Below are 26,450 nucleotides of genomic sequence, written 5' to 3'. Positions count from 1 at the left end.
GCACTCCAGCTTCTAAACAGTGCTTACAAGTTCAGTAGAAAAGAGCCTGCAAGCACTGCGTTACTAGACAACACATGTTCTGCTGTCTAGCAGCTGTGGTCGGTCTCCTAGGCAACGAGTTGTAAACAAAACAAGTGTTAATATCTCATAGAACGGCTGAAAATTTTAATAAGCCGTAAATTGCAAAACTGATTGTATTAACAAGCTTTTTCCAAAAATACGCATTTAAGGAGATGGCAATAATTCCTTAAGGCGCCATTGTGGATTTTCAGGTGTATTTATTTAGAATTTCCCTTTTATGTTTGTCTCACTGAAGCTCCACACTAATATGTCTGGTTCCCAAAAGGTATTGTCCCAAATCAACATATATCACTTGACCATAAATATAGGATTGTCCAGTTGACGAGACCCCCAATTATCCATGCATGAAGAATTGGAAATTTTTTTCCTGGTATGTTGAGTGGCGGCTCGCGTTATGTGCTCAGTGCAGCCATAAGTATGTGTGTTTCGCCGGCTGTGACCGGCTAGTACCCTGCAGGGCAGGTTGTCAGGTAGAGTCTGTGGAAGGCGCACAGTAGGGGGAGGAGGATGGAGATACAGCAGAGCAAGCAATGCAGGAACAGTACAGCTACACGCCTTGTGCTAAGGGTATGTTCACACATTGAGTATTTGCAGCAAATTTTTCTCCACCAAAAACTAACGTGTTGCCAGGAAAAAACCGCTGCATACAATACATACTTTGTTACGCCTTTTTGAAGCTTTTTTTTAATGCCTTTTTGAAGCTTTTTTTTACGTGCCTTTTTGCTCTGATTTTACGTGTTTTGTGTGGTTTTTTTCCATTTATTTCAACATATGAAAAATGTTGAAAGAATCAGCTCACTGTGGTTATAAAAAAAAATGCACCTCAACCCCCAAAAAGTAAGGAAACAAATTCAACATTTGAGAATTTTTATTTATTTTGCTGCTACTATAAAATGCATTTTTCAGCACAAAAAAATGCTTTGTGTCAACATACCCCGACTCTTCCAATTTTTCGGGGGGTCAAATCCCCTTGACTTTTCTACTTTTCTCTATGATCCAGCATGGGACAATAAATTTGAGGGTCTGTATTAAAGGCATTATTTACTACTTCATGTTATAGGGGTTGTTCCCATGTAAGAAAATTGTCTCTTAAATTGAAGCAAAAAATAATTTTGCCATTTGGTCCTATGAACAATGTTGCACCATTTGCCTTTTATAGCTGCTGTCTATCACTGGCTCCTGAATGAGTTAACTAGGAATTCATCAGTGAACTCATTTGGTAACTTGAATTTTTTAACTATATGAGCCTGTTCAAATATTATCCCCAAAAATGTGGGCAACCCCTTTAAATTTATACCCCAATAGCCCCAACTGTCATCTCCTATCTCATTAATGGGAGGAAATCTGTCTTCACTGAGTATGGATTTTATCCCTGAATTGAGAATTTGATCAGTCCTGGAGGAGAAAGAAGCCGATTTCTCTGATAAGATCTATTACAAAGTTTCTTATTTTTATGTGGACTGTCGATTTATGAAATAAAATTGAATACGACAATTACTCTTTAAGTCTTTTGCAGCCAAAATAGTACAATGTTAATGACATTTATGGAGCAGTAACCGCACTAATACGCTATTATATCTGCCTCGTCCTGTGATTACACGGCGGCTGCGGAGTCCATTCTGTGTGTCTTCCAGCAGGAGTCTCTCTCGGTTACTGTCTCCTAGTATGAAGTTGATTTTCCAGTTTTCGGGGATACGCTCCAGGCACCGGCCCTGCCCCTTCTCTCTGGATATAAAGCATCTTTCGTCTTCTTGAAACTTCTCTATTGAGCAAGACTTTATAGCTGCAAACATGGCGTTTGTACCCGCTCCAGGCTATCAACCAGCATTCAACCCCGTGAGTACCAGCTACTTCGCCTCCAAATTGTCTAATTAGACTGCGATGCTTGTTCCTACTCCTTTTCTCTATTGGTGGAGTTTTTCTGCACAGGGGTCTACAAAGTAAAGTGACATGTAGTCAGGGGATGGAAGGGACGAAGCAGAGAGAACATGCGCCACACCCTACTTATTCTAGAATGGCAGAATTTGTTGGGATTAACGACATGACGGAGAGCCACATCTTTTATTTTGCTATGGCTCATTATTTTATCTGAGCAACAGTCTAAAATTATACAATAACATTATCACGTGTCTAAATATCTATGTAATCTTCGCACAGCAGACTAGCACATTGGCATCTCACAAGAATCCAGGCAAATGCCCCACCATTAACTCCCCACACCCAGGTACTTGCCCCATCACCATGTCCTTACACCCAGGTAGATGACCCACCACTGACTCCTTACACCCAGGCAGATGCCCCACCACCGACTCTTTACACCCAGGCAGATGCCCAACCACCGTCTCTTCACATACAGGTAGATGGCCCACCACCATCGTCTTATACCCAGGTAAATGCCTCACCACTGACTCCTTATAGCCAGGTAGATGGCCCACTACCTTCTCCTTACATTCAAGGCAGATTGCCCACCATTGTCTACCCACACACAGGCAGATGTTCCACCACTGTCTCCTGAAACACAGGCAAATGCCCCACTACTGTCTTCTGACACACAGGCAGATGCCCCACCACTGTCTCCTCACACACAGCCAGATGCCCCACCACTGCCTCCTCACACACAGGCAGATGCCCCACCACTGTCTCCTCACACACAGATGCCCCGCCACTGTCTCCCCACACACAGGCAGATGCCCCACCACTGTCTCCTCACACACAGGCAGATGCCCCGCCACTGTCTCCTCACTCTCAGGCAGATGCCCTGCCACTGTCTCCCCACACACAGGCAGATGCCCCGCCACTGTCTCTCCACACACACAGGCAGATGCCCTGCCACTGTCTCCCCACACAGGCAGATGCCCCACCACTGTCTCCCCACACAGGCAGATGCCCCACCACTGTCTCCTCACACAGGCAGATGCCCCACCACTGTCTCTCCACACGCAGGCAGATGCCCCACCACTGTCTCTCCACACGCAGGCAGATGCCCCACCACTGTCTCATCACACCCAGGCAGATGCCCCACCACTGTCTCCTCACACACAGGCCGATGCCCCACCACTGTCTCCCCACACACAGGCAGATGCCCCACCACTGTCTCCTCACACACACAGGCAGATGCCCCACCACTGTCTCCTCACACGCAGGTAGATGACCCACCACTGTCTCCTCACACGCAGGCAGATGCCCCACCACTGTCTCCTCACACACAGGCAGATGCCCCCCCACTGTCTCCTCACACAGAGGCAGATGTCCCGCCACTGTCTCCTCACACACAGGCAGATGCCCCACCACTGTCTCCTCACACACAGGCAGATGCCCCACACAGTCTCCTCACAACCAGGCAGATGCCCTACCACTGTCTCCCCACACACAGGCAGATGCCCCACACCCAGGCTTCACCTTTGCCATTTTTTTTCCTCTGAGGTTTGTGGTTTTCTGGAATTTGGCAGTCATCTATTTTGGGTGTGTCTCCCTTTTGTTCATAGTATCCAGTTTGTCATGTGTAGTTTGACATAGACGCAGAAAGCCGATGTTACATGCAGATAGGAAATCTTGTATACCTTTTACAAAATGTATTAAAAAAATGTTGTTCTTGGACACAAATGGCGGACCTCAATTGTATAAAATACTGAAGATCATCATTGCAAACAATGACAAGAATGAGGCAGCAGAATGAGGGATGAGGCACCAGATACGGCCGCACCCAGGGATTTTTCTGTACTTTAAAAATTGGGACATTAACACGTTATGGGGCACCTGAGCGCCACCTATTATGGGTACCCAAAAAGTATTGCATTTGCTTTTACTATGCAGTAGATTTATACAGTGCAGGGGTGTAGAGGTTTTGGTCAGATTGGTCTCTGGAGCCTGAAAGGTTCCCCCAGAATATCCGGGAGACTCCTGAAAAATGTAAGGGGGCCCTGACTCCCAGGACACTGTCCTGCAGCTGCTATCGGAATAAGGAGTACAGAGAGATCAGGGAGGGATGACTATCTGTACGTCTGGTCTGGGATCGGTGTTAATGGGGAGACCGGTCTGGGAACTGCATCTTAGGGGCAGTCTGGCTTGAGATCTTTAATTTAGAGGTAGTCTGGTCTGGGACTGTATTTTAGGGATAGTCTGGTGGTCTGTATTTTGCTGGTAGCATGATCTGTGTTTGGTATTTTGCAGGTTTATGGTCTGGATTGTGTATGTGTATTTAGGGGGGGGGTTGGTCTGGGTCTGTACTGTTTTTTTTGGGTGTGATGTGCGGGTCATATGCAATATTTTGGATTAATATTCTATACCGTGGTGGACCTAGCTAAGCTGGCACAAAATTGATCGTCCTACAGAGCGTTCATCCAACAAGTCTGCATGGCACGAGATATAACCGAAGACTGCTAAATAAATAATATAGATATTAAGGGGATATACTATATAATAAAATAGGGTACCGAGCCAAAATATTTGCATGCAACGTACCCTGCAAAGCTTCATAAGTTCCCATTTATAATCTTCACGAATCATCTTCTCAAAAGTTGGCAAATTCAATATTTAATGTCACATGCCATCCAAATATTAACCTTTTACTATTCCTCCTTGGAATTTTGGGTATGTAGGGTAAACTAAAGTTATCAAAATGGAGAGAATTATAGAATTAATGGGAGATATTTAGAAAACCTAACCTAAACCTTACTGTCAGATCACAGTAATGTCCTTTACCGACAAAGTTAGAGGTCCACCTCTGAGCCCCGAGTTTACCTCTGAGCCCCAATGAGCTGCAGAGGCAGCAGCACTCCCGGGCCGACCCTTTCATTCCAACTTCTGGGCCTATAGAAGAGATTTTTTATTCTTTACATCAGACAATTTGAGTACGAGTGCCAGAAATAACAGCCAAGGGTGCAAGAAGGACGAGAGTATGAGCCAGCGGATCATTTCAGTGCACAAGAAGGAAGGGATAGTCAGGGAGTGTCCGCTACATTGTGTTCTCCGAGACTCATCATTCCCATTAACTGCTGAGATGAAGATCTAATTCCCTGTCAATAGATGCAAAATGGAGTCTCCATAGAGAACGAATTGTCTGCTAGATGGAGATGTCTTAGTATCCGACACAATGGGACTTCCACTGATCATCTGGATAAGCCATAGACATTAGTTTTTTTGTTGTTAGATTTCTCATCTAGCATCGGGTTACCTCACTGCCAAAAAGGAACGGGCATCTGAATTCCAACCACCCAATCCTTATGTCCATCAACATATTTGGGAGAGTCAGGAGGATCCCAAACACAATAGATAGTTGGCTGATCCCACCAAAATTGTTGAGCTTGGCTGACTTGTATCCAATGTGCATGGCGGCCTAAAATTCTAATTTTTGCAGTCAGCCTAAGGCTACTTTCACACTTCCGTCTTATGGCCTACGTCGCAATGCGTCATTTTGGAGAAAAAAGTATCCTGCAAAGTTGCCCGCAGGATGCGTTTTTCTCCATAGACTTGCATTAGCGACGTATTGCGACGTATGGCCACACGTCGCATTCGTCGTGCAACGGATGCGTCGTGTTTTGGCGGCCGCGACGCACAAAAAAAGTTCAATGTAACGTTTTTTTGTGCGACGGATCCGCCATTTTCGACCGCACATGCGCGGCCGGAACTCCGCCCCCTCCACCCCGGAACTCACAATGGGCAGTGGATGCGTTGTAAAACTGCATCCGCTGCCCACGTTGTGCTACATTTAGCACAACATCCGTCGGGCCGACGGTTTGCGACGGCCCCGTACTGACGGATGTGTGAAAGTAACCTAAGGCTACTTTCACACTTGCGTTTTTCAGCTTCCGTCACAATCCGTCAATTTTTGAGGATGCAGGATCCTGCAAAAAAATTTGCAGGATCCTGCATTTTCCCATATACAGTTAGGTCCATATATATTTGGACAGAGACAACATTTTTCTAATTTTGGTTGTAGACATTACCACAATGAATTTTAAACAAAACAATTCAGATGCAGTTGAAGTTCAGACTTTCAGCTTTCATTTGAGGGTATCCACATTAAAATTGGATGAAAGGTTTAGGAGTTTCAGCTCCTTAACATGTGCCACCCTGTTTTTAAAGGGACCAAAAGTAATTGGACAATTGACTCCAAGGCTATTTCATGGACAGGTGTGGGCAATCCCTTCGTTATGTCATTCTCAATTAAGCAGATAAAGGGCCTGGAGTTGATTTGAGGTGTGGTGCTTACATTTGGAAGGTTTTGCTGTGAAGTAAACATGCGGTCAAAAGCGCTCTCCATGCAGGTGAAACAAGCCATCCTTAAGCTGCGAAAACAGAAAAAACCCATCCGAGAAATTGCTACAATATTAGGAGTGGCAAAATCTACAGTTTGGTACATCCTGAGAAAGAAAGAAAGCACTGGTGAACTCATCAATGCAAAAAGACCTGGGCGCCCACGGAAGACAACAGTGGTGGATGATCGCAGAATAATCTCCATGGTGAAGAGAAACCCCTTCACAACAGCCAACCAAGTGACCAACACTCTCCAGGAGGTCGGCGTATCAATATCCAAATCTACCATAAAGAGAAGACTGCATGAAAGTAAATACAGAGGGTTCACTGCACGGTGCAAGCCACTCATAAGTGTCAAGAATAAAAAGGCTAGACTGGACTTTGCTATAAAACATCTAAAAAAGCCAGCACAGTTCTGGAAGAACATTCTTTGGACAGATGAAACCAAGATCAACCTCTACCAGAATAATGAATAGGAAAAAGTATGGCGAAGGCGTGGCACAGCTCATGATCCAAAGCATACCACATCATCTGTAAAACACGGCGGAGACAGTGTGATGGCTTGGGCATGCATGGCTGCCAGTGGCACTGGGTCACTAGTGTTTATTGATGATGTGACACAGGACAGAAGCAGCCAAATGAATTCTGAGGTATTCAGAGCCATACTGTGTGCTCAGATCCAGCCAAATTGATTGGTTGTCGTTTCATACTACAGATGGACAATGACCCAAAACATAAAGCCAAATCAACCTAGGATTTTATTACAGCAAAGAAGTGGAATATTCTTGAATGGCCAAGTCAGTCACCTGATCTCAACCCAACTGAGCAGCATTTCACTTGTTAAAGACTAAACTTCAGACAGAAAGGCCCACAAACAAACAGCAACTGAAAACCACCGTGTGAAGGCCTGGCAGAGCATCAAAAAGGAGGAAACACAGCGTCTGGTGATGTTCATGACTTCAAGACTTCAGGCAGTCATTGCCAACAAAGGGTTTTTAACCAAGTACTAAAAAGGAACATTTTATTTAAAATTATTGAATCTGTCCAATTACTTTTGGTCCCTTTAAAAACAGGGTGGCACATGTTAAGGAGCTGAAACTCCTAAACCCTTCATCCAATTTTAATGTGGATACCCTCAAAAGAAAGCTGAAAGTCTGAACTTCAACTGCATCTGAATTGTTTTGTTTAAAATTCATTGTGGTAATGTCTATAACCAAAATTAGAAAAATATTGTCTCTGTCCAAATATATATGGACCTAGCTGTACTTGTATTAGCGACGGATTGTGACGGATGGCCACCCGTTTCATCCGTCGTGCACTGGATCCGTCGGAAAATAGCGGTCCGTCGTGCGGAGAAAATGTTCATAGGAACTTTTTTCTGCACATCGGAAAATCGGTCAGCAACGCATCCTGCGCTGCCCATCGTCGGCTATAATGGAAGCCTGTGGACGCAGGATCCGTCGCTGACCGTCACACACAGGAATCCGGCGATGTGTCATGTTTTTCCCCTCTGAGCATGCCCGGAAGGATTTTCAGATCCGGGAAAAAGTCTCAGTCTCTCTCTCTCTCTCGCTCTCCCTCTATCTCTCTCTTTTTTCCCTGCAATTTCTCCATTGAAATTGTGGCAACATCACAAACGACGCATCCGTCATTACACTGCATGCGTCACACACGTTTTTCACAATTTTTGTAACGTCCGTCGACACGTCATTTTACTGCATAACGACGTACAGCAGACGACGCAAGTGTGAAAGAAGCCTAACATGGGCTTATTTGGGTAGAAAAATACAATTCCCACATTGTATTATCAAATAGAAGTTTTCAATGTTTACTACTAAAATACCTGGAGACCTCAAGACACCACCAGGACTCAAAAAAAAATTTGGCTGAATTTTCGGGTTTCATCAAAACTTCCCAGAAAGCGGGAAGGTTTCTTGTGCGTGAAGTCACAATGATCTGTCATTTCGTGCAGTAGTAACAGTTGCCCATGGACCATGGGGCATAAGGTGGCTCAGGGCTCCCTCTGCCACATTCTTGTAAATGGCAAACGGTGGTTGGGAGCCCTGTTATAGATTTAGAATAGGGGTCTATGAACTTATGTCTTTGGTATCAAGTATGTAAAGTATCCAACAATATTAATCAGAATAGCAAAGAACTGCAGTCTGGAGTTCAAGCACCGTCAGGTGAAGACGCACCTGTATTGTCAGGGTTTTTATTTGTATCTGCTGCTTCAAAGACCTTGGGAACAATGTTGTAGTAGAATATGATTTTGCTCTTTTGGCCTCCAGGGCTGGAATTCCTCTTTTTTACTTTTAGATTTTGCCAATTTGAAACCACCGGAGCTGGACCTTCTGGTCATTTTTTATTCCCTTTTCCCCGAGAACTTTAATCAAATTATCTTGTATAAATTATATTATTACTAGTTTATGATTTCCTAGTGGAGCATGTCCAAGTATTTCTGGTTGGCAACCCTCGGCTTTCCAACCCTACAGACTTTCTCCCATTGCTTCAATTTGTGAAATGGGAATATTTTGCAATACACCTTAGTGTTAAGGCTCAAAAGTACCGGGAATGATAAGTACAAACATGCACTTACTGGGATAGGCTTTGACATGCTCGTCTTCTTTCAGTGAGAAACATGTCCAGTCATGGAAAGGAAAAAAAAATACCTTTCACATTGTTTTTTGTCCCAAAGAGCGAAGTTTTACAGACCCTGCACATGAATGACTTACAAGTGATTGACTGCTCCAAATCTGCTCACATAATGGAGACAATTTTTGGATTTGACAGAGGCCAACTGATGACCAATATCAGCACAAAAGTTGATTGACCATGTTGGATTTAGTCAGTCGTTGTTGGCAGTGAAGCAAAAGGTCATTTTAGCCAAACGACAAGTCTGCTCCCTATCAATGGATGAAAATCCTTAACGCATGGCCAAGGACCACTACAAGGGGTTGTCCTATTTTTAGTGTGTGGATAGAGAGCTATCCCTACAAAGTCTCATCTTTTTGGTGGCAGCCTGTAGATTCGCTAATGGCCACACAAGGCGGACATCTGATGTGCACAGAAGTCTGTATGACAGCATGGAATAAATCATTATAAAGCTGAAGCTATGGGGGACATTATCTGTACATCCACCAACACTTACAGGGTGAAGTAGTGTCTGTTGACAGTGGGGTGGCAGACAGGTCATTATATGACCCTCTTCTCTACAATTATTTGGTAACTCTTTTAAGGGGTTATCCAGGCATGGGTGAGTCGCCCCACAGGCTAGGGGTACTCAGTACCGGGTCCTGCTGTTCACAGGGGGATGTCACGGTGGCTGCGACCCGGTCCGTGTCCCTGGGCGCTCATGTAAAAGGGTAAGGTCTTTAAAGAGATAAAGTTTATGTTCGTGACGCCAAATGTGGTATTTGGTCAGGGTGACCGATGCTGCTTTAAGGGGTCCGCTGGGGTGATGTTATGGCAGCTAGATGATATATCTACCCACAGGTGAAGTATATCCCCAGGGCTCCCGGTGTGTAGATGGTAGAATAGTGAGAGGTGCAGTAAGGAACGAGGACACAGGTTTGCAGTCTCTTTACCTCGTTTACTGAAGTCTTCAGCAGCCATAGTCCAGGGCACCAGATCACAGGGCAGGTGGGGTCCGGCCGGTTTGGAGGCAAGTCTAGAGTCCCCTTGTCCAGGTGGAAATCAATAGCCTTCTCTTGCGCTGCAGTGGTGTAGTCCCTTACTGCTAAGCCTCTTGTAAGGTCCTCACAGATGTGGTGTCTCTCTCTCTGTCCCCCGTATAGGATAGGACAAAACCCGTATGACTGGTGACTTGAGCCTGTTTATAGGGTCCCTTAAATAACTCGGCTCTGTGGGGTGTCACCGTGCCTCCTGGGTGTAGGTGCGGACAGGTAACGTGCAATTAGCTGTCCTGCCGGTCTCTGAAGTAAGGTGTAGAGGTCCTTATTACCTCGGTGTTCCGGCTACCGGTGTCCTGCGCCTTAGAAGGAGGCAGCCTGCTCAGGGCTGGTCCCCTTCTGGTATCCTCTCCCGTGCTTTGCTTTCCTGCTCGCTCACTGCAATGTGTTCGGCTTTCTATGTGTCTCTTTCTGGGAGCTGCAGCTCTTAGGGCATGCACAGCTCCGTGAACACTCTGTCCTCCTCAGACGGATGTCTGGAACTAACTGACTTTCCCTACAGATTACCAGATATATATATATAGGGAGTCACCTAGTAAATAGGATCAAAAGCTCCAAGTTGCATGCTTATGGTACCTGGCGGCAGTTATCCTTCCTTGCCTCCGAACGTAGTATCACTCTCCCCTGGAGGAAAGCAATACCACTGTGACGACCAGGACCCTGGGACGCCACATGGGATAAAGCCTGGGACTGTAGACTACCGACCGTCCTCTCACTCCGGGAATACTGGGGAATGATGACAATGTGTACACCCCATACTGTCAAGATTTGCCGGTCTGCAGGCACACAGAGTGGCTGCACACTTTTGTCCCAAGCCTGGACATACTAATTAAAAACCAACAGAATATTTAATAGAAGGAATTGTGGACTTTCTCATTGGTGGTATCCATCATCTTCTACTGGGCTGTTGGTGGCCATTATTGTCTAAGGTTCCATAATGTTGGCCGAGCCCGCAGTTATCGCCAAGTTCGGTCAACAGCCCAATGTGGTTGGGGATACCCATCTGTCACCTAACAGATGTTGTTGGGAGAGATAAGGAGCCAACATGTCCAATTATAGACTGCAAGATCCATTTTTACTCATAGAGATCGCAGGAGCACTCAGCCAAGCGAGAGCTCCTGCGAATGGAAGAGTCGTGGGAGATGGCTGCCTGCTGAATGGTCAGCAGAACTATTGTATACCTGAGGAGCCTGGTGATTCTATGGCAGATCATTTTGATCTTGAATCTATGTAAGTGTCAAGCCTACTAGATCCCACCACCAAAGGTGACTCCTTGCACCGTTATTAGCACAGCTGTATACTGGGAAGATTGCTGCTGTCCCTCAGATCTAGAATGGGTAAATTTTTCTACCTGTTTGCAGTACGACTGAGGCGATTGGGGCTGCAGAGCATACAATGGTTTTCTATAATTCTGTGATGGGCTGTATTTGTTGTTTCATCATATTTTCCCCATTGTGAGTCAAACCTGGGAAGAGTAGTTGAATGAATGGGGTTTCGCAGTGGGAATGTTCGGTGACACACCCTGTATGATGTATGTCTGCAGGCAAGACTAGAGAACATGAACTGCAAAACAAAAGGAGCAGCAAATCGCACCCGTCATGTGGCGTAACACTCCTGGAGGAAGAAGTGATGCATGCATCAGTGTCAAAATGGCAGTTCCTACACACCTAAATAGGAAAACCGTGTCTACAACAGACCATCCAATATGTCATGGTGATGGTAAGGGGCTTATTGACAACATGTCATCACCCTAGTCTGCTCCACTTACTGGTAGCACTGTGCTCCCCAAGGAGAGGGCTGACCGGAGCATCCCAGTAGGGTGCCAACAAGCCACTCTTCCTGTGAGTATTTACATACTTGGGAAGGTCAAAAAAATAAACTTTAGTCCCACGTGAAATAACTAATCCTTGGAATTACACAACATGCAATAATATCAGATATTGGGGTCTAAGAGGTGTATCATATGGGTGTACTCAGCTATGGAAATTCAACGTTGGGGGCTACAGTCTGCTGCTTTTGTTCTCCAGAGGAACAGATGTCCTCCTTGTATCTCCATTAGGAAATCTATAGGCTGCCGTCATCATGATGAGACTTTGTAGGAACAGCTACATATGTGCAATGCTTTTCACACCCCTAAAAAACAGAGGACCCCCATGGTGTGAGGTCGAATGTTCTACAAAAGTCGTTGTTTCCAGGTCTACCAGAAACCTTGTCTATATTTAGGCCAAGAAGCAGGGGGTGTTATACAGAATGAGTCCTCGGAGGCAGTGACATAACATGAAGCTTATGGGTACCGATGCAAAACATCGCCAATAGGGCCCCTAACTTCTGTGGGTCTAGCTTAGTATTAGTCAGCGCATATGGCCCCACCCAAGTCATGGAGACCCCTATGCTCCAGGGCTCGGGTGTGACTGCAACCCTTGTACTGGCTATAATTACGTCCCCGATTGAGGAACTTTACAGGATAGAGCACTGATAAAACAAAACTGACCATAGACAACAAACATCTTCATAAATTCCCAGTTGATTTGATATTCTTATAATTGGAGGAGGATTAAACATCTGGCGAAACCAAAGGATCAAGAAGGTTAAATCCCAAAATGTCCCATCCTGGTTTTACACTAAGAAGAAATTATGGAATGTACTTTCCCCATAAACCTGCCCAAATCTCTCATTTTGGGAGTAGTGCCAACATCCCTGGACATGAGCCCGAACAATTATATATCGAATCCATGGGCACTTCTTTAAGGTGACTTTTACATGGGCCAATGGTTGGACCTTACCGATCAATGATCTGTAACTACTACAGGTTATTCTCAAAAAATTAGCATATAGTGTTAAATTTCATTATTTACCATAATGTAATGATTACAATTAAACTTTCATATACTATAGATTCATTATCCACCAACTGAAATTTGTCAGGTATTTTATTGTTTTAATACTGATGATTTTGGCATACAACTCCTGATAACCCAAAAAACCTGTCTCAATAAATTAGCATATCAAGAAAAGGTTCTCTAAATGACCTATTACCCTAATCTTCTGAATCAACTAATTAACTCTAAACACATGCAAAAGATACCTGAGGCTTTTAAAAACTCCCTGCCTGGTTCATTACTCAAAACCCCCATCATGGGTAAGACTAGCGACCTGACAGATGTCAAGAAGGCCATCATTGACACCCTCAAGCAAGAGGGTAAGACCCAGAAAGAAATTTCTCAACAAATAGGCTGTTCCCAGAGTGCTGTATCAAGGCACCTCAATGGTAAGTCTGTTGGAAGGAAACAATGTGGCAGAAAACGCTGTACAACGAGAAGAGGTGACCGGAACCTGAGGAAGCAGTGGACTGAGTCTGGTGTGGAAACATCCAGAGCCACCGTGCACAGGCGTGTGCAGGAAATGGGCTACAGGTGCCGCATTCCCCAGGTAAAGCCACTTTTGAACCATAAACAGCGGCAGAAGCGCCTGACCTGGGCTACAGAGAAGCAGCACTGGACTGTTGCTAAGTGGTCCCAAGTACTTTTTTCTGATGAAAGCAAATTTTGCATGTCATTCGGAAATCAAGGTGCCAGAGTCTGGAGGAAGACTGGGGAGAAGGAAATGCCAAAATGCCTGAAGTCCAGTGTCAAGTACCCACAGTCAGTGATGGTGTGGGGTGCCATGTCAGCTGCTGGTGTTGGTCCACTGTGTTTCATCAAGGGCAGGGTCAATGCAGCTAGCTATCAGGAGATTTTGGAGCACTTCATGCTTCCATCGGCTGAAATGCTTTATGGAGATGAAGATTTCATTTTTCAGCACGACCTGGCACCTGCTCACAGTGCCAAAACCACTGGTAAATGGTTTACTGACCATGGTATTACTGTGCTCAATTGGCCTGCCAACTCTCCTGACCTGAACCCCATAGAGAATCTGTGGGATATTGTGAAGAGAAAGTTGAGAGACGCAAGACCCAACACTCTGGATGAGCTTAAGGCCGCTATTGAAGCATCCTGGGCCTCCATAACATCTCAGCAGTGTCACAGGCTGATTGCCTCCATGCCACGCCGCATTGAAGCAGTCATTTCTGCCAAAGGATTCCCGACCAAGTATTGAGTGCATAACTGAACATTATTATTTGATGTTTTTTTTGTTTGGTATTAAAAAACACTTTTATTTGATTGGTCGGGTGAAATATGCTAATTTATTGAGACAGGTTTTTTGGGTTATCAGGAGTTGTATGCCAAAATCATCAGTATTAAAACAATAAAAGACCTGACAAATTTCAGTTGGTGGATAATGAATCTATAATATATGAAAGTTTAATTGTAATCATTACATTATGGTAAATAATGAAATTTAACACTATATGCTAATTTTTTGAGAAGGACCTGTACTGTCGTAAAACTGGTTAATGCAGGTGTGCATGATGGAGGGAAGTCGGTTCCAAATTTTGCTTTGTTGGCCTGATGAATACTCATAAAAAGGAGCATTTTTAAAAATTTTTTTACAAAGAATAGTGTGTCAGTTATTTCAGCATTCTTACTGATTTTTTTTTACCATTCAGAGCAAAATGCAATAGCACCAAAAAAATCATCAAAAACGCATAGAAGCCTCACCAAAAACACTGCCGCCCTTTTTTTCTGCACAAAAAAATCTGCATTTTACTGAAGCAGCAAAATGAAATAGAGTTCTAAAATCCCATTCACACAGTGCATTTTTTTTCTACTTGCATGTTTTGACCTCCAATACATTTTATGGAAAAAAAAACATGGAATGTCGTTTTTCTGCATTTTTACTGCAGTTTTTTTTAGATCAAAACGACTTACCGCCAAACAATGAATCAAAAACACTCATAATTTCGGCTGCATTTTTTTCTGCTCGTTTTACGCTCTTTTTTCGTGGAAAAAGAATGCAGTATTTAACAGTAGCAGCAAAATTAATTAGATGCTTAAGATCCCATTCAAACGGTGCATTTATATAAAAAAAAATGCAGCATGTCATTTCTTTCGGCATTTTTACTGCAGTTATTCCCCAAAGAGATTGAAATGACGTAGCAAGACAAAAAACAATCAAAAACGCATAAAAATGCAGGAAAAAGCACACGTAATTTTCCATAGGAGATAAAAAAAAACCAAATCTTGAAAACAAGCTATGTGTAACCATGTCCATATTTCTGTAAAACAATGAATGCAGAAAAATTACTCAAGTTATTAGATTTCTCTTTAAATTATAAACTATTTTCAAAGTGATGATTTGAGGTTTGGAATAAAAGCAAAAAATGGCCAAAAGTTTTCTAATTTTATTTCTTTGATTTGTTGCAGCCCATCCCTTATACCACAATGATAGCTGGAGGCCTGCGTGTGGGGATGGTTGTGACTGTTCAGGCAACGCTTCCCAGTAAACATAACAGGTAAGACAGGTTTATACATCATCTGCTTTTTTTTTTTAATCCTTTAGTGCTCATTTTTATGGTCTTTACCAAAGGGGCATGTTTCACAGGATCCTCCGGGGCGTGTTTTTAGGCTGAGAGCAATGCCCTCTTGGTAAAGACCAAAAAAAATGGCACTAAATAAAAGGCTCATATCTCTGGAACCGTGGATTTTAAAAAAGAAAAAAACGGAATACTCGAGGTAAACGCGGGAATAAAATAAGAGACGAAATGAGGCACTCTTGATCTGGTGACCATTCTAAGATCACCATTTTGTATGGACTTATCCATGGGTGCGCTGTGAAAGTTGCCATCTTGGACAACAATGCTGTTAATTATAAATACTACTTGGACAAAATAACCAAACCTTCTATGTCTAGATCTGTCTCTTAAGCCTCCCCCCATACATATTAGATAGCTGTTGGCCGAATGTTTGTTCAGCCGGAAAATATCTTGTATGGCTCTCCAATACACAGGAGGTCTCCCTCTGCCGAGTGTTTTTGTTTTCTCTGAGAGACCTGCTGTCTCCGGCGGCAGCTAATCTCTTATAGAACCAAAGATCGGCAGTCCACAGTTGGACATGCCAGTTCCTCCCCCGACATAATCTGTCAAGGGGCTCCATACACATTAGACTGTTGGTCAAACCCTTTGATATTAGTTGGCTTGCCCAACGTTAGCCTAATGTGCATGGGCGCTTTGGTCTTAACTTACATTGATGGGAGGCAAATCTATTATTTGTCACTGTTCTACTACAGCAGCCAACAAAGTGGAACCCGGCGGATCAATATTTTGACAGATCTCCCATCAGTCAACACCTATCATTTTTGCTCATGTCCTGAACAGGAGTGATGGTCCTAGCGAATGGCCATAATCAAGGCCAAGCCCTCAGTTGCAGTCAATCATGTAGCAGGAACACATGGTGACATGACATTCTACATTATACAACCGTGCCGATAGCTCATCAGAGACGGAGGAGCAGCTCCATATTTTACCGATTCCTATTTTTTTAGACTACGATTTTGTATTAATTCCTTGCTATTTTCTTTTTGATTATTCAAGGTTTGCTATCAACTTCGCCTGTGGACAGGAGGAGACATCAGACATTGCCCTCCACCTGAACGCTCGATATGATAGTCGTGATCGGGTGATCTTTAACTCAAAACAAGGCGAAGTTTGGGATAAAGAGGAGATGAAGAAAGAAATGCCTTTCAAGTCCGGAAAAGCCTTCCTCATCATGTTCGAGATTACGAAAAACAACTATCAGGTAAGATGGACAAGAATGCTATGATAGAGCGGCATTGAGTGCCTGTAGGTGTCATGTGTAGGTGACCCAGAACTTTTGACTATATATTGGCCAAACTGTCACGTTACTGACCTCTGGAGCTGCAAAGTGCAAAGAAAAAGTCAAAAGGTTCATAATTCAATAGATCTGGATCTTGTTTCCCAGACAAAAGGTTGAGTTGTCTCCTTAAACGTTTAAAATCACCAAAAAATTGGCATTTGACATCCAATTTCTATGAAGACGCCAATGAGACGAGAGTGGTACCTATACTAGAGTCAAGCACCATTGTAACTGGAATTTGGTAACCTCAATCATCTTCCCCTTCTGCAGGTGTTTGCAAACGGCGCTCCTTTCTTCGAATTTGGACACCGAATGCCTCTGGACAGGGTGCTCTGGCTACAGGTGTCTGGCGACATCACAGTGCAAGAACTCACCATAATAGGCAGTGGACCCGGTGTGAAGGGGGTATGTATCGATAAGGACTCTGGTGTTATCATGGAGATAGTAAGAAATAGAGAAAAGAAAAGTGCTACTTGTGGATCATCTGAGTTTCCGGTGACTAGATGTGCGCTGCTCACCTTGTTGGAAAGTTTTATTGAAACAATGCGTTTTGGAGTTCATGTAACTCCTTCTTCAGGTACCCGATGATGGAGTTAGATCAATTGTGAAATGCGTTGTTTCAATAACTTTACTGAAATCTGTTTATTATTATTATTTATTATTATAGCGCCATTTATTACATGGCGTTTTACATGTGAGGAGGGGTATACATAATAAAAACAAGTACAGAACAATACAAGTCACAAGGGTACAGGAGGTGAGAGGATCCTGCCCGCAAGGTTGGGTGAGGATACAATAGGCGAGGGTAGCGCTGGTCGTGCAGTGGCTTGGTTGAGCGGTGGTTACTACAGGTTGTAGGCTTGTCGGAAGAGGTGGGTCTTCAGGTTCTTTTTGAAGGTTTCCACGGTAGGCGAGAATCTAATATGTTGTAGTAGAGAGTTCCATAGTAGGAGGGATGCATGGGAGAAATCTTGTATGCGGTTGTGGGAAGAGGAGAGAAGAGGGTAGTAGAGAAGGAGATATTGTGAGGGTCAGAGGTTGCGAGCAGGTAAGTACCGGGAGACAAGGTCACAGATGTATGGAGGACACAGGTTGTGGATGACTTTGTATGTCATGGTTAGGGTTTTGAACTGGAGTCTCTGGGCAATGGGTAGCCAGTGAAGGGATTGACAGAGGGGAGAGGCCAGGGAATAGCGGGGGGACAGGTGGATTAGTCGGGCAGCAGAGTTTAGAATAGATTGGAGGGGTGTGAGGGGAGGCCACAGAGCAGGAGGTTGCAGTAGTCAAGGCGGGAGATGATGAGGGCATGGACTAGGGTTTTTGCAGATTCTTGGTTGAGGAATGAACAGATCTGTCATGGATCCCTTACTCCGTGGTGTCACTAATTCGTCACGTGTCCGCTCTCACACATGACCTGGGGTTGCGCCTGCAAGGGTTATCTATCTCCCCTCTCTCAGTCCAGCATTCAACCTCTGTCCTATGCTGTAATGGGAGCATAAATCACACACCGACCCAGGCCACACACCCGCTCATACACGCTGCCACCACTCACCAAATACACGGGCGATGAGTCCGAGAAATATTAATAATAATAATAATAATAATGTCTAATGTCTACCACTCATAAGGCTCACACACCTTAGGCTATGGATTTTTTTAGAACATTCAAGGTTCAACTTGTTAAAGTTTTATACTTTAATACAAAAAAGGTTCAGTGCTTACAATAAGAAAAAGGTATACAAGTATGATAATAAAAAGACATACAACTCATGCAAAACAGTATAAAAATAAACAGGAGAAAACTTACAGAAATCATTTAACTTGGTAGTCTGCTTTCTGCTCCCTGAGGGTAGGATAAATGTAGATTGGATCACACCAGCTCGGCTGCCCCCATTATGTGAACACTTATTCTCTGTATACAGCCCTAATTATAGCTTGGTCTGGAGGTCAGGTTTCTAGACCAGCCCCTCAGGTTAATATCATAACTGCTGGCCTTTGATTGGACCACGGCCGCGCTATTAATGAATATATTATTTTTCTCTTGAGACACCCTGTGTAAAAGTTCTCACAGATAGATACCAACAGGCTGCAATTAACATCTCCCCTTCAAGAGCTAGGAGGTGTCAAATGTTACCTTTGTTCTTGGTCCTAGCTAGACCCCCTGGTAAGATTTGGAGACAGAGGTCTACTTGTCTCAGGGAACTACATATTAACACCTGGGTGAGAACCTGCAGCCTTCAGGACAGGTGTTCAACTACTGCTAGTTACACATATAACCCTAGAAATATGTCACTACACACATTACATATATATATATATATATATATATATATATACACATATATTCACCACACCTGCCTCCTTATGAACGTGCATGGGGGTTGACTTACAGGTCAGCTCCCGAGTACATATCTGGTTCTGCCCACCTTGGCGAGATGGGCCATCAGCATTGCCATGATCGACTCCCTTCTTATGCTGAATTGTAAAATCATATTGCTGTAGTATCAAACTCCATCTAAGCAATTTCCCGTTGTTTCCAACTACTCTGTTGAGCCAACTCAATGGGTTATGATCTGTGATCACTGTGAAGTTGCGCCCATAGAGGTATGGTAGCAGCTTCTGCAGAGCCCGCACAATTGCCAAACATTCTTTTTCAATGGTGGCATAAGCCACTTCTCTGGGCAGGAGTTTCCTGCTTAGGTAAAGAATTGGGTACTCCTCTCCTTGTTGGTTCACCTGGCTGAGAACCGCACCTAGCCCATAGTGCTGGCATCTGTCTGCACTACAAACCAGCGAGTGAAATCTGGGGCCTGCAGGACGGGTGAACTAACCAATGCCGACTTTAGGGCAGAAAATGATTCCTCACACTGAGGACTCCAGGAGACAATTTTGGGAAGTTTCTTCCTGGTCAGATCAGTTAAAGGTTTGGCCAGAGCACTGTAGTTTGGTACAAACCTCCTATAGTAGCCAGCCGTACCCAGGAAGGACGGTACCTGCTTCTTGGTTCGTGGGGTGGCCTAGGCTGTAATGGCTTCTACCTTCCCTGGCTCAGGCTTTAGCAGTCCTCTCCCCACCCGCATGGCTACCTGACACTTCCCTGGCTTAACAGTAAGACCTGCAGTTGTAAGCCTTTGTAACACCTGAGAAAGATGTACTAGGTGTTCCTCCCAAGAATCACTAAAAATGGCTATATCATCAAGATAAGCCATCACATACTTCCAATAAGTGATTGACCAACCTCTGGAAGGTCGCAGGGGCATTCTTCATACCAAAGGGCATCACCAGAAACTCAAACAGCCGAATGGCGTTATAAAGGCAGACCTCTCCTGAGCTTCTCTGGCCAGGGGTATCTGCCAGTATCCCCTACTTAGGTCCATGATGGTGAGGTACGATGCCTTAGCTAACTGCTCTAACAGCTCGTCTATCCTCGTCATGGGGTAGACCTCACATGTAGTCAATACATTTAATTTCCTGTAGTCCACACAGAACCGGGTAGTACGTTCCCTTTTTGGGACAAGAACAGACAGACAAACAGACAGACAGACGGAAGTGCACCTTAGACGATTATATATACTAGATATTAGCCCGATTCGAACGCATTGGGTATTCTAGAATATGTAAGTAGTTTATTTATGAAGATTTTAGAATAATACATTGAATACACAGGATTCGGCCAACCGCGACCAATTAGCGAAGCGTGGTTCATATCCCGCTCCAATTCGCGGCCGGGCTGTGCCTGTCGCTGATTGTTCGTGGCCGGCCACATAGTATATCGCACAGCCACGTAGTATATAACAGCCCATGTAGTAAATAGCACAGCCACGTAGTATATAGCACAGCCACGTAGTATATAGCACAGCTACATAGTATATAACATAGCCACATAGTATATAGCACAGCCCATGGAGTATATAGCACAGCCCACGGAGTATATAGCACAACCACGTAGTATATAACACAGCCCAAGGAGTATATAGCACAGCCCATGAAGTAAATAACAGCCCACATAGCATATAACACAGCCACGTAGTTTATAACAGCCCATGCAGCATATAACACAGCTCACGTAGTATATAACAGCCCACGCACGCAGTATATAATACAGCCCATGTAGTGTATAACACAGCTCACGTAGTGTATAACACAGCCCACGTAGTGTATAACACAGCCCACGTAGTATATAGCACAGTCCACGTAGTATATAGCACAGTCCACGTAGTGTATAACAGCCCATGTAGTGTATAACACAGCCACGTAGTATATAGTACAGCCCACTTAGTATATAGCACAGCCCACGTAGTATATAACAGCCCATGTAGTGTATAACACAGCCACGTAGTATATAGCACAGCCCACGTAGTATGTAACAGCCCATGTAGTGTATAACACAGCCACGTAGTATATTGCACAGCCCACGTAGTATATTGCACAGCCCACATAGTATATAGCAATGTGGGCATCATATCCCTGTTAAAAAAAAAGAATTAAAATAAAAAATAGTAATATACTCACCTTCCGTTGGCTCCCGGATCCAGGCGAAGCGTTTACCGATGTTCCTCGCGCGCTCCAGTCCCAAGAGTGCATTGCGGTCTCGTGAGATGATGACGTAGCGGTCTCGCGAGACCGCTACGTCATCATCTCGTGAGATCGCAATGCATGGAGCGGTCACCGGAGCATCGCGAGGAGTGGGAAAGGCCTGTTCTGGATCCGAGGGGCCGACGAACGGTGAGTATATAACTATTATTTATTTTGTCTATTATTTTTAACATTAGATCTTTTTACTATTGATGCTGCATAGTCAGCATCAATAGTAAAAAGTTGGTCACACAGGGTTAATAGCAGCGTTAACGGAGTGCGTTACACTGCGGCATAATGCTGTCTGCTAACGCTGCCAATAACCCTGTGTGAGCGATGACTGGAGGGGAGTATGGAGCGGGTACTGACTGCGGGGAGTAAGGAGCGGCCATTTTGCCGCCAGACTGTGCCCGTCGCTGATTGGTTGTGGCTGTTTTGCCGCGACCAATCAGCGACTTGGGATTTCCGTGACAGACAGACAGAAGGACAAATAGAAAGACGGAAGTGACCCTTAGGCCGGCGTCACACTGGCGAGTTTTACGGACGTAAGAGCGCAGAAATTACGTCCGTAAAACTCGCAAAATTAACGGCACAATTATTCTCAATGGGGCTGCTCCTATTAGCCGTATATTACGGTTCAGTATTATACGGCTTTCTACGGCCGTACAAAATCGCAGCATGCTGCGTTTGTCAGCGTATTGCGCAAAAAATTCGCCAATGAAAGTCTATGTGGGCGAGAAAAATACGGATTCCACACGGACCAGCAGTGTGCATTGCGAGAAATACGCAGCGGTGTTAGTGAAAAGTCGGTAATTCAATTGCCGGCTTTTCATTTCTCCTTCACAAACCCGACAGGATATGAGACATGGTTTACATACAGTAAACCATCTCATATCCCCTTTTTTTTTGCATATTCCACACTACTAATGTTAGTAGTGTGTATGTGCAAAATTTCAGCGCTGTAGCTGCTAAAATAAAGGGTTAAATGGCGGATTAATAATGGATAGGTGTCATAATTGATGCCTCTCCATTATTAATCTGGCTTAATGTCACCTTACAATAGCAAGGTGGCATTAACCCTTCATTACCCCATATCCCACCGCTACAGGGAGTGGGAAGAGAGTGGCCAAGTGCCAGAATAGGCGCATCTTCCAGATGTGCCTTTTCTGGGGTGGCTGGGGGCAGATGTTTGTAGCCACGGGGGGGCCAATAACCATGGACCCTCTCCTGGCTATTAATATCTGCCCTCAGTCACTGGCTTTACCATTCTGGCGGAGAAAATTGCGCGGGAGGCCACGCCAATTTTTTCCGCCATTTAACCTTTTATTTTAGCAGCTACAGCGCCCAAATTTTGCACATACACACTACTAACATTAGTAGTGTGGAATATGCAAAAAAAAAGGGGATATGAGATGGTTTACTGTATGTAAACCATGTCTCATATCCTGTCGGGTTTAGGCAGGAGAAATGAAAAGCCGGCAATTGAATTACCGGCTTATCACAGATATCGCGCTGAATGAAATCTAAATACAGAATATATATATATATGTGTCTCAATGACATATATATATATATATATATATATATATATATATATATATATACTGTATATATGTTTTCCCTAACATTTGAGCACATAAATCCATGAGATGTCGGTTTTGCAAGCCTGCGCGAAAATCTCGCAGTACGGATGCCATACGGATTACATACGGAGGATGCCATGCGCAAAATACACTGACACACCCTGACTACGGATCAATATTTTGGGAACATTTCTCCGTATTACGGCCGTAGTACGGACGTATAATACGTGGCGTATTGTCTTACGCCAAGTGTGACGCCGGCCTTAGGGTATGTGTCCACGTTCAGGATTGTTTCAGGATTTGGTCAGGATTTTATGCAAGTAAAATCCTGACCAAATCTGCACCTGAGGTCACTGGCAGGTCACCTGCGCTGTCCTTGCGTTTTTTATGTAAGGACATGCTGCGTTCTTAAAAAACGCACCGCATGTGCGTTTTTGCGGGAATTCCGCATGCGTTTTTTAATGCATAGTGGAGACGGGATTTCATAAAATCCCCTCCACTATGCTGTAACATCTGGACGCTGCGTTTTTGATGCTGCGGCTCTGCGCTACGTCAAAAACACAGCGTTTCCTGAACGTGGACACATACCCTTAGACGATTATATAGTAGATATAGATATATATATAGAAAAAACTTTTTGTTTCTCCAGCGATCAGTCCAATGGTAGAGTAAAATATACCTTTTATTTATCCATTAAAAAGTTCCAGATTTCTTCAGTAACAATATTGCATACATTCAATTCATTATGGACAACATGTTTCGACACCACATGTGTCTCCCTCCAGGTCCAAATGAGTACTGAATCAAGATCACATATGTAGTATAGGGAAGGAAAAAAAAGGCCCATATGAGTTACTGGGTGTCACAGGAGTGTGTAGAGCATTCCAATAGATTTCATTTAACCCGGTTAACCCCATAGCCAACAGTAACCCCTTGCGGTATTGATCCTTCCCCAAGGATTTCAACAACATGAAAAAACCGAATGATTAAAATCCACATTAAATACAAATGAAAATCAACCATATCTATAGGATACAAAAAAAACATATTAAATATTCAGATATTCGCAGCCCCAAAAAATGGTTAACAGTGGAATTATTTCATACTAAATAAATTACTGTGATTATAGAGCTCCTATTATAACATCTCAATTTATATTTAATATTGCATTATCAAGTCCACGCGGCTATTAAAACCACACGGCACTCTAGATTCCAGTAAAAAAAAAAATTCCACTTACTTTCCCTTGCCAGGATTTTTTCGTGTAAGTTGCCCCAACGGGCTTAGACACTTTCTCTATTCCTTTGAAGGAAAAAGATTTTAGATCCCCATTACGTTTGTTGGCGAAATGTTGTGAAACTGCAGAGAAACCTGCTGGAGGCAAATTAACCGCATTGGACAAATGTTTACGGATGCGGTTTTTTCAGAGGGTCCATGGTACAACCCACATATTGAAGTTGACCAATATTGCACTGAATTAGATAAATAACATTGTCCGTATTGCAATTTATAAAACTGCGCATTGGAAACTCTTTTTTGTTTGTAAAAGAGGCAAATTTTTTATCCTTTGTAGCATACTGGCAACATTTGCACACGTTAGCTCCACATTTGTGGAAACCAACAGCACTAAGCCAGTTTTTCCTTTGATCTCGTTCTACATCCACAAATAAGCTGGGAGACAAAAGGTTTTTTGGAAAGACAATCCAATGGGCTCTTTCCAAACACCATTTAGGGTTTTGTAATCTGCTGCAAACTTTTTTACTTTCACTTATACTATAGAACCATGATAACTATTGCGTTTAGTCCTGATGAGTTCCCCCACAGGTAGGTTTTAGTAACATGTTGGGGGTGGCAAGATGTAGCTGCCAGTATACTGTTTGAAGCAGTTGATTTTCGGTAAGGGAGTACCAATACCCTGTTCTCCTCAATACTAGCAACAAACGTTTCATCTAAAAAAATCAATCTGTGACTTCTCAGGAAAACCAGTAAATTGGAGATTATAATCATTGTTGTTTAAATATTCGCAAAAAGATTGGGCATCATCCTCCATATTTTTCAGCACAAAGACCAGATCATCAATATATCTTCCCATCCACCCCAGATTATCTCTGAATGGATTCGAAGATATAGAGATAAAATTCTCTTCCCAGGTTGCCATTACAATATTAGCGAGTGAAGGGGAGAATTTTGCCCCCATACTTACACCACTAGTCTGCAAAAAATACCTATTGTCAAACATGCAATAATTATGACTCAAGAGGAATTTAGTTGCTTCAAGTAAAAAATCACATAAAACCTCTGAATAGCTGCTCTATTTCCTGAGATAGAAGGATAAACATTTGGGGGAGTAGAGGGATACAGACTAATTACATCACATGAAAACCATGTGATACCAGCCTCCCACTTAAAAGCATGCATCATGGTAACCACTGCCTTCGTGTCACGTATATGGCTAGGAGTCAAAGAGACAAGTGGCTGGAGATGTGCATCCAACCACTCGCCCAGCCTTTCACCCAGTGCACCGATCCAAAGAAACTAGTGGCTGGAGATGTGCATCCAACCACTCGCCCAGCCTTTCACCCAGTGCACCGATCCAAAGAAACTAGTGGCTGGAGATGTGCATCCAACCACTCGCCCAGCCTTTCACCCAGTGCACCGATCCAAAGAAACAAGTGGCTGGAGATGTGCATCCAACCACTCGCCCAGCCTTTCACCCAGTGCACCAATCCAAAGAAACTAGTGGCTGGAGATGTGCATCCAACCACTCGCCCAGCCTTTCACCCAGTGCACCAATCCAAAGAAACTAGTGGCTGGAGATGTGCATCCAACCACTCGCCCAGCCTTTCACCCAGTGCACCAATCCAAAGAAACTAGTGGCTGGAGATGTGCATCCAACCACTCGCCCAGCCTTTCACCCAGTGCAACGATCCAAAGAAACAAGTGGCTGGAGATGTGCATCCAACCACTCGCCCAGCCTTTCACCCAGTGCACCAATCCAAAGAAACTAGTGGCTGGAGATGTGCATCCAACCACTCGCCCAGCCTTTCACCCAGTGCACCGATCCAAAGAAACAAGTGGCTGGAGATGTGCATCCAACCACTCGCCCAGCCTTTCACCCAGTGCAACGATCCAAAGAAACAAGTGGCTGGAGATGTGCATCCAACCACTCGCCCAGCCTTTCACCCAGTGCACCGATCCAAAGAAACAAGTGGCTGGAGATGTGCATCCAACCACTCGCCCAGCCTTTCACCCAGTGCACCGATCCAAAGAAACAAGTGGCTGGAGATGTGCATCCAACCACTCGCCCAGCCTTTCACCCAGTGCACCAATCCCCGCCACTATGGGCCTCATAGGAGGTGGAAATATATTTTTATGAATTTTTGGAAGGGAATGGTATACTGCAATGACAGGGTGGTCCAAATAGCAATATTTGTTATTTTTTCGTTCAAAGCTCCAGTTGTTACACCTTCCTGGAGTAAATTTAGAAGTTCACCGTTAAATCTCACAGTAGGATT

At 44.0% G+C, this 26,450-nt stretch overlaps 1 protein-coding gene across 1 annotated transcript in view; it reads left to right on the top strand.

The window, feature by feature from the left end:
• Positions 1–1,761: 1,761 nt before the first annotated feature.
• Positions 1,762–26,450, top strand: part of LOC143805984 (galectin-4-like) — a 38,718-nt gene continuing 14,029 nt past the window's right edge. The window contains exons 1-4 of the mRNA XM_077285780.1: positions 1,762–1,917; positions 15,329–15,417; positions 16,495–16,699; positions 17,048–17,182. Coding sequence (XP_077141895.1) covers positions 1,873–1,917; positions 15,329–15,417; positions 16,495–16,699; positions 17,048–17,182 — 474 coding nt within the window. The 5' untranslated portion in view covers positions 1,762–1,872. The remainder of the gene's footprint in view (positions 1,918–15,328; positions 15,418–16,494; positions 16,700–17,047; positions 17,183–26,450) is intronic.

The sequence above is a fragment of the Ranitomeya variabilis genome, chromosome 2 (genome assembly GCF_051348905.1).
Source record: "Ranitomeya variabilis isolate aRanVar5 chromosome 2, aRanVar5.hap1, whole genome shotgun sequence".
NCBI lineage: Eukaryota > Metazoa > Chordata > Amphibia > Anura > Dendrobatidae > Ranitomeya > Ranitomeya variabilis.
The sequence above is the reverse complement of the archived record's forward strand: the minus strand, read 5'-3'. Positions and strand labels throughout refer to the sequence as shown.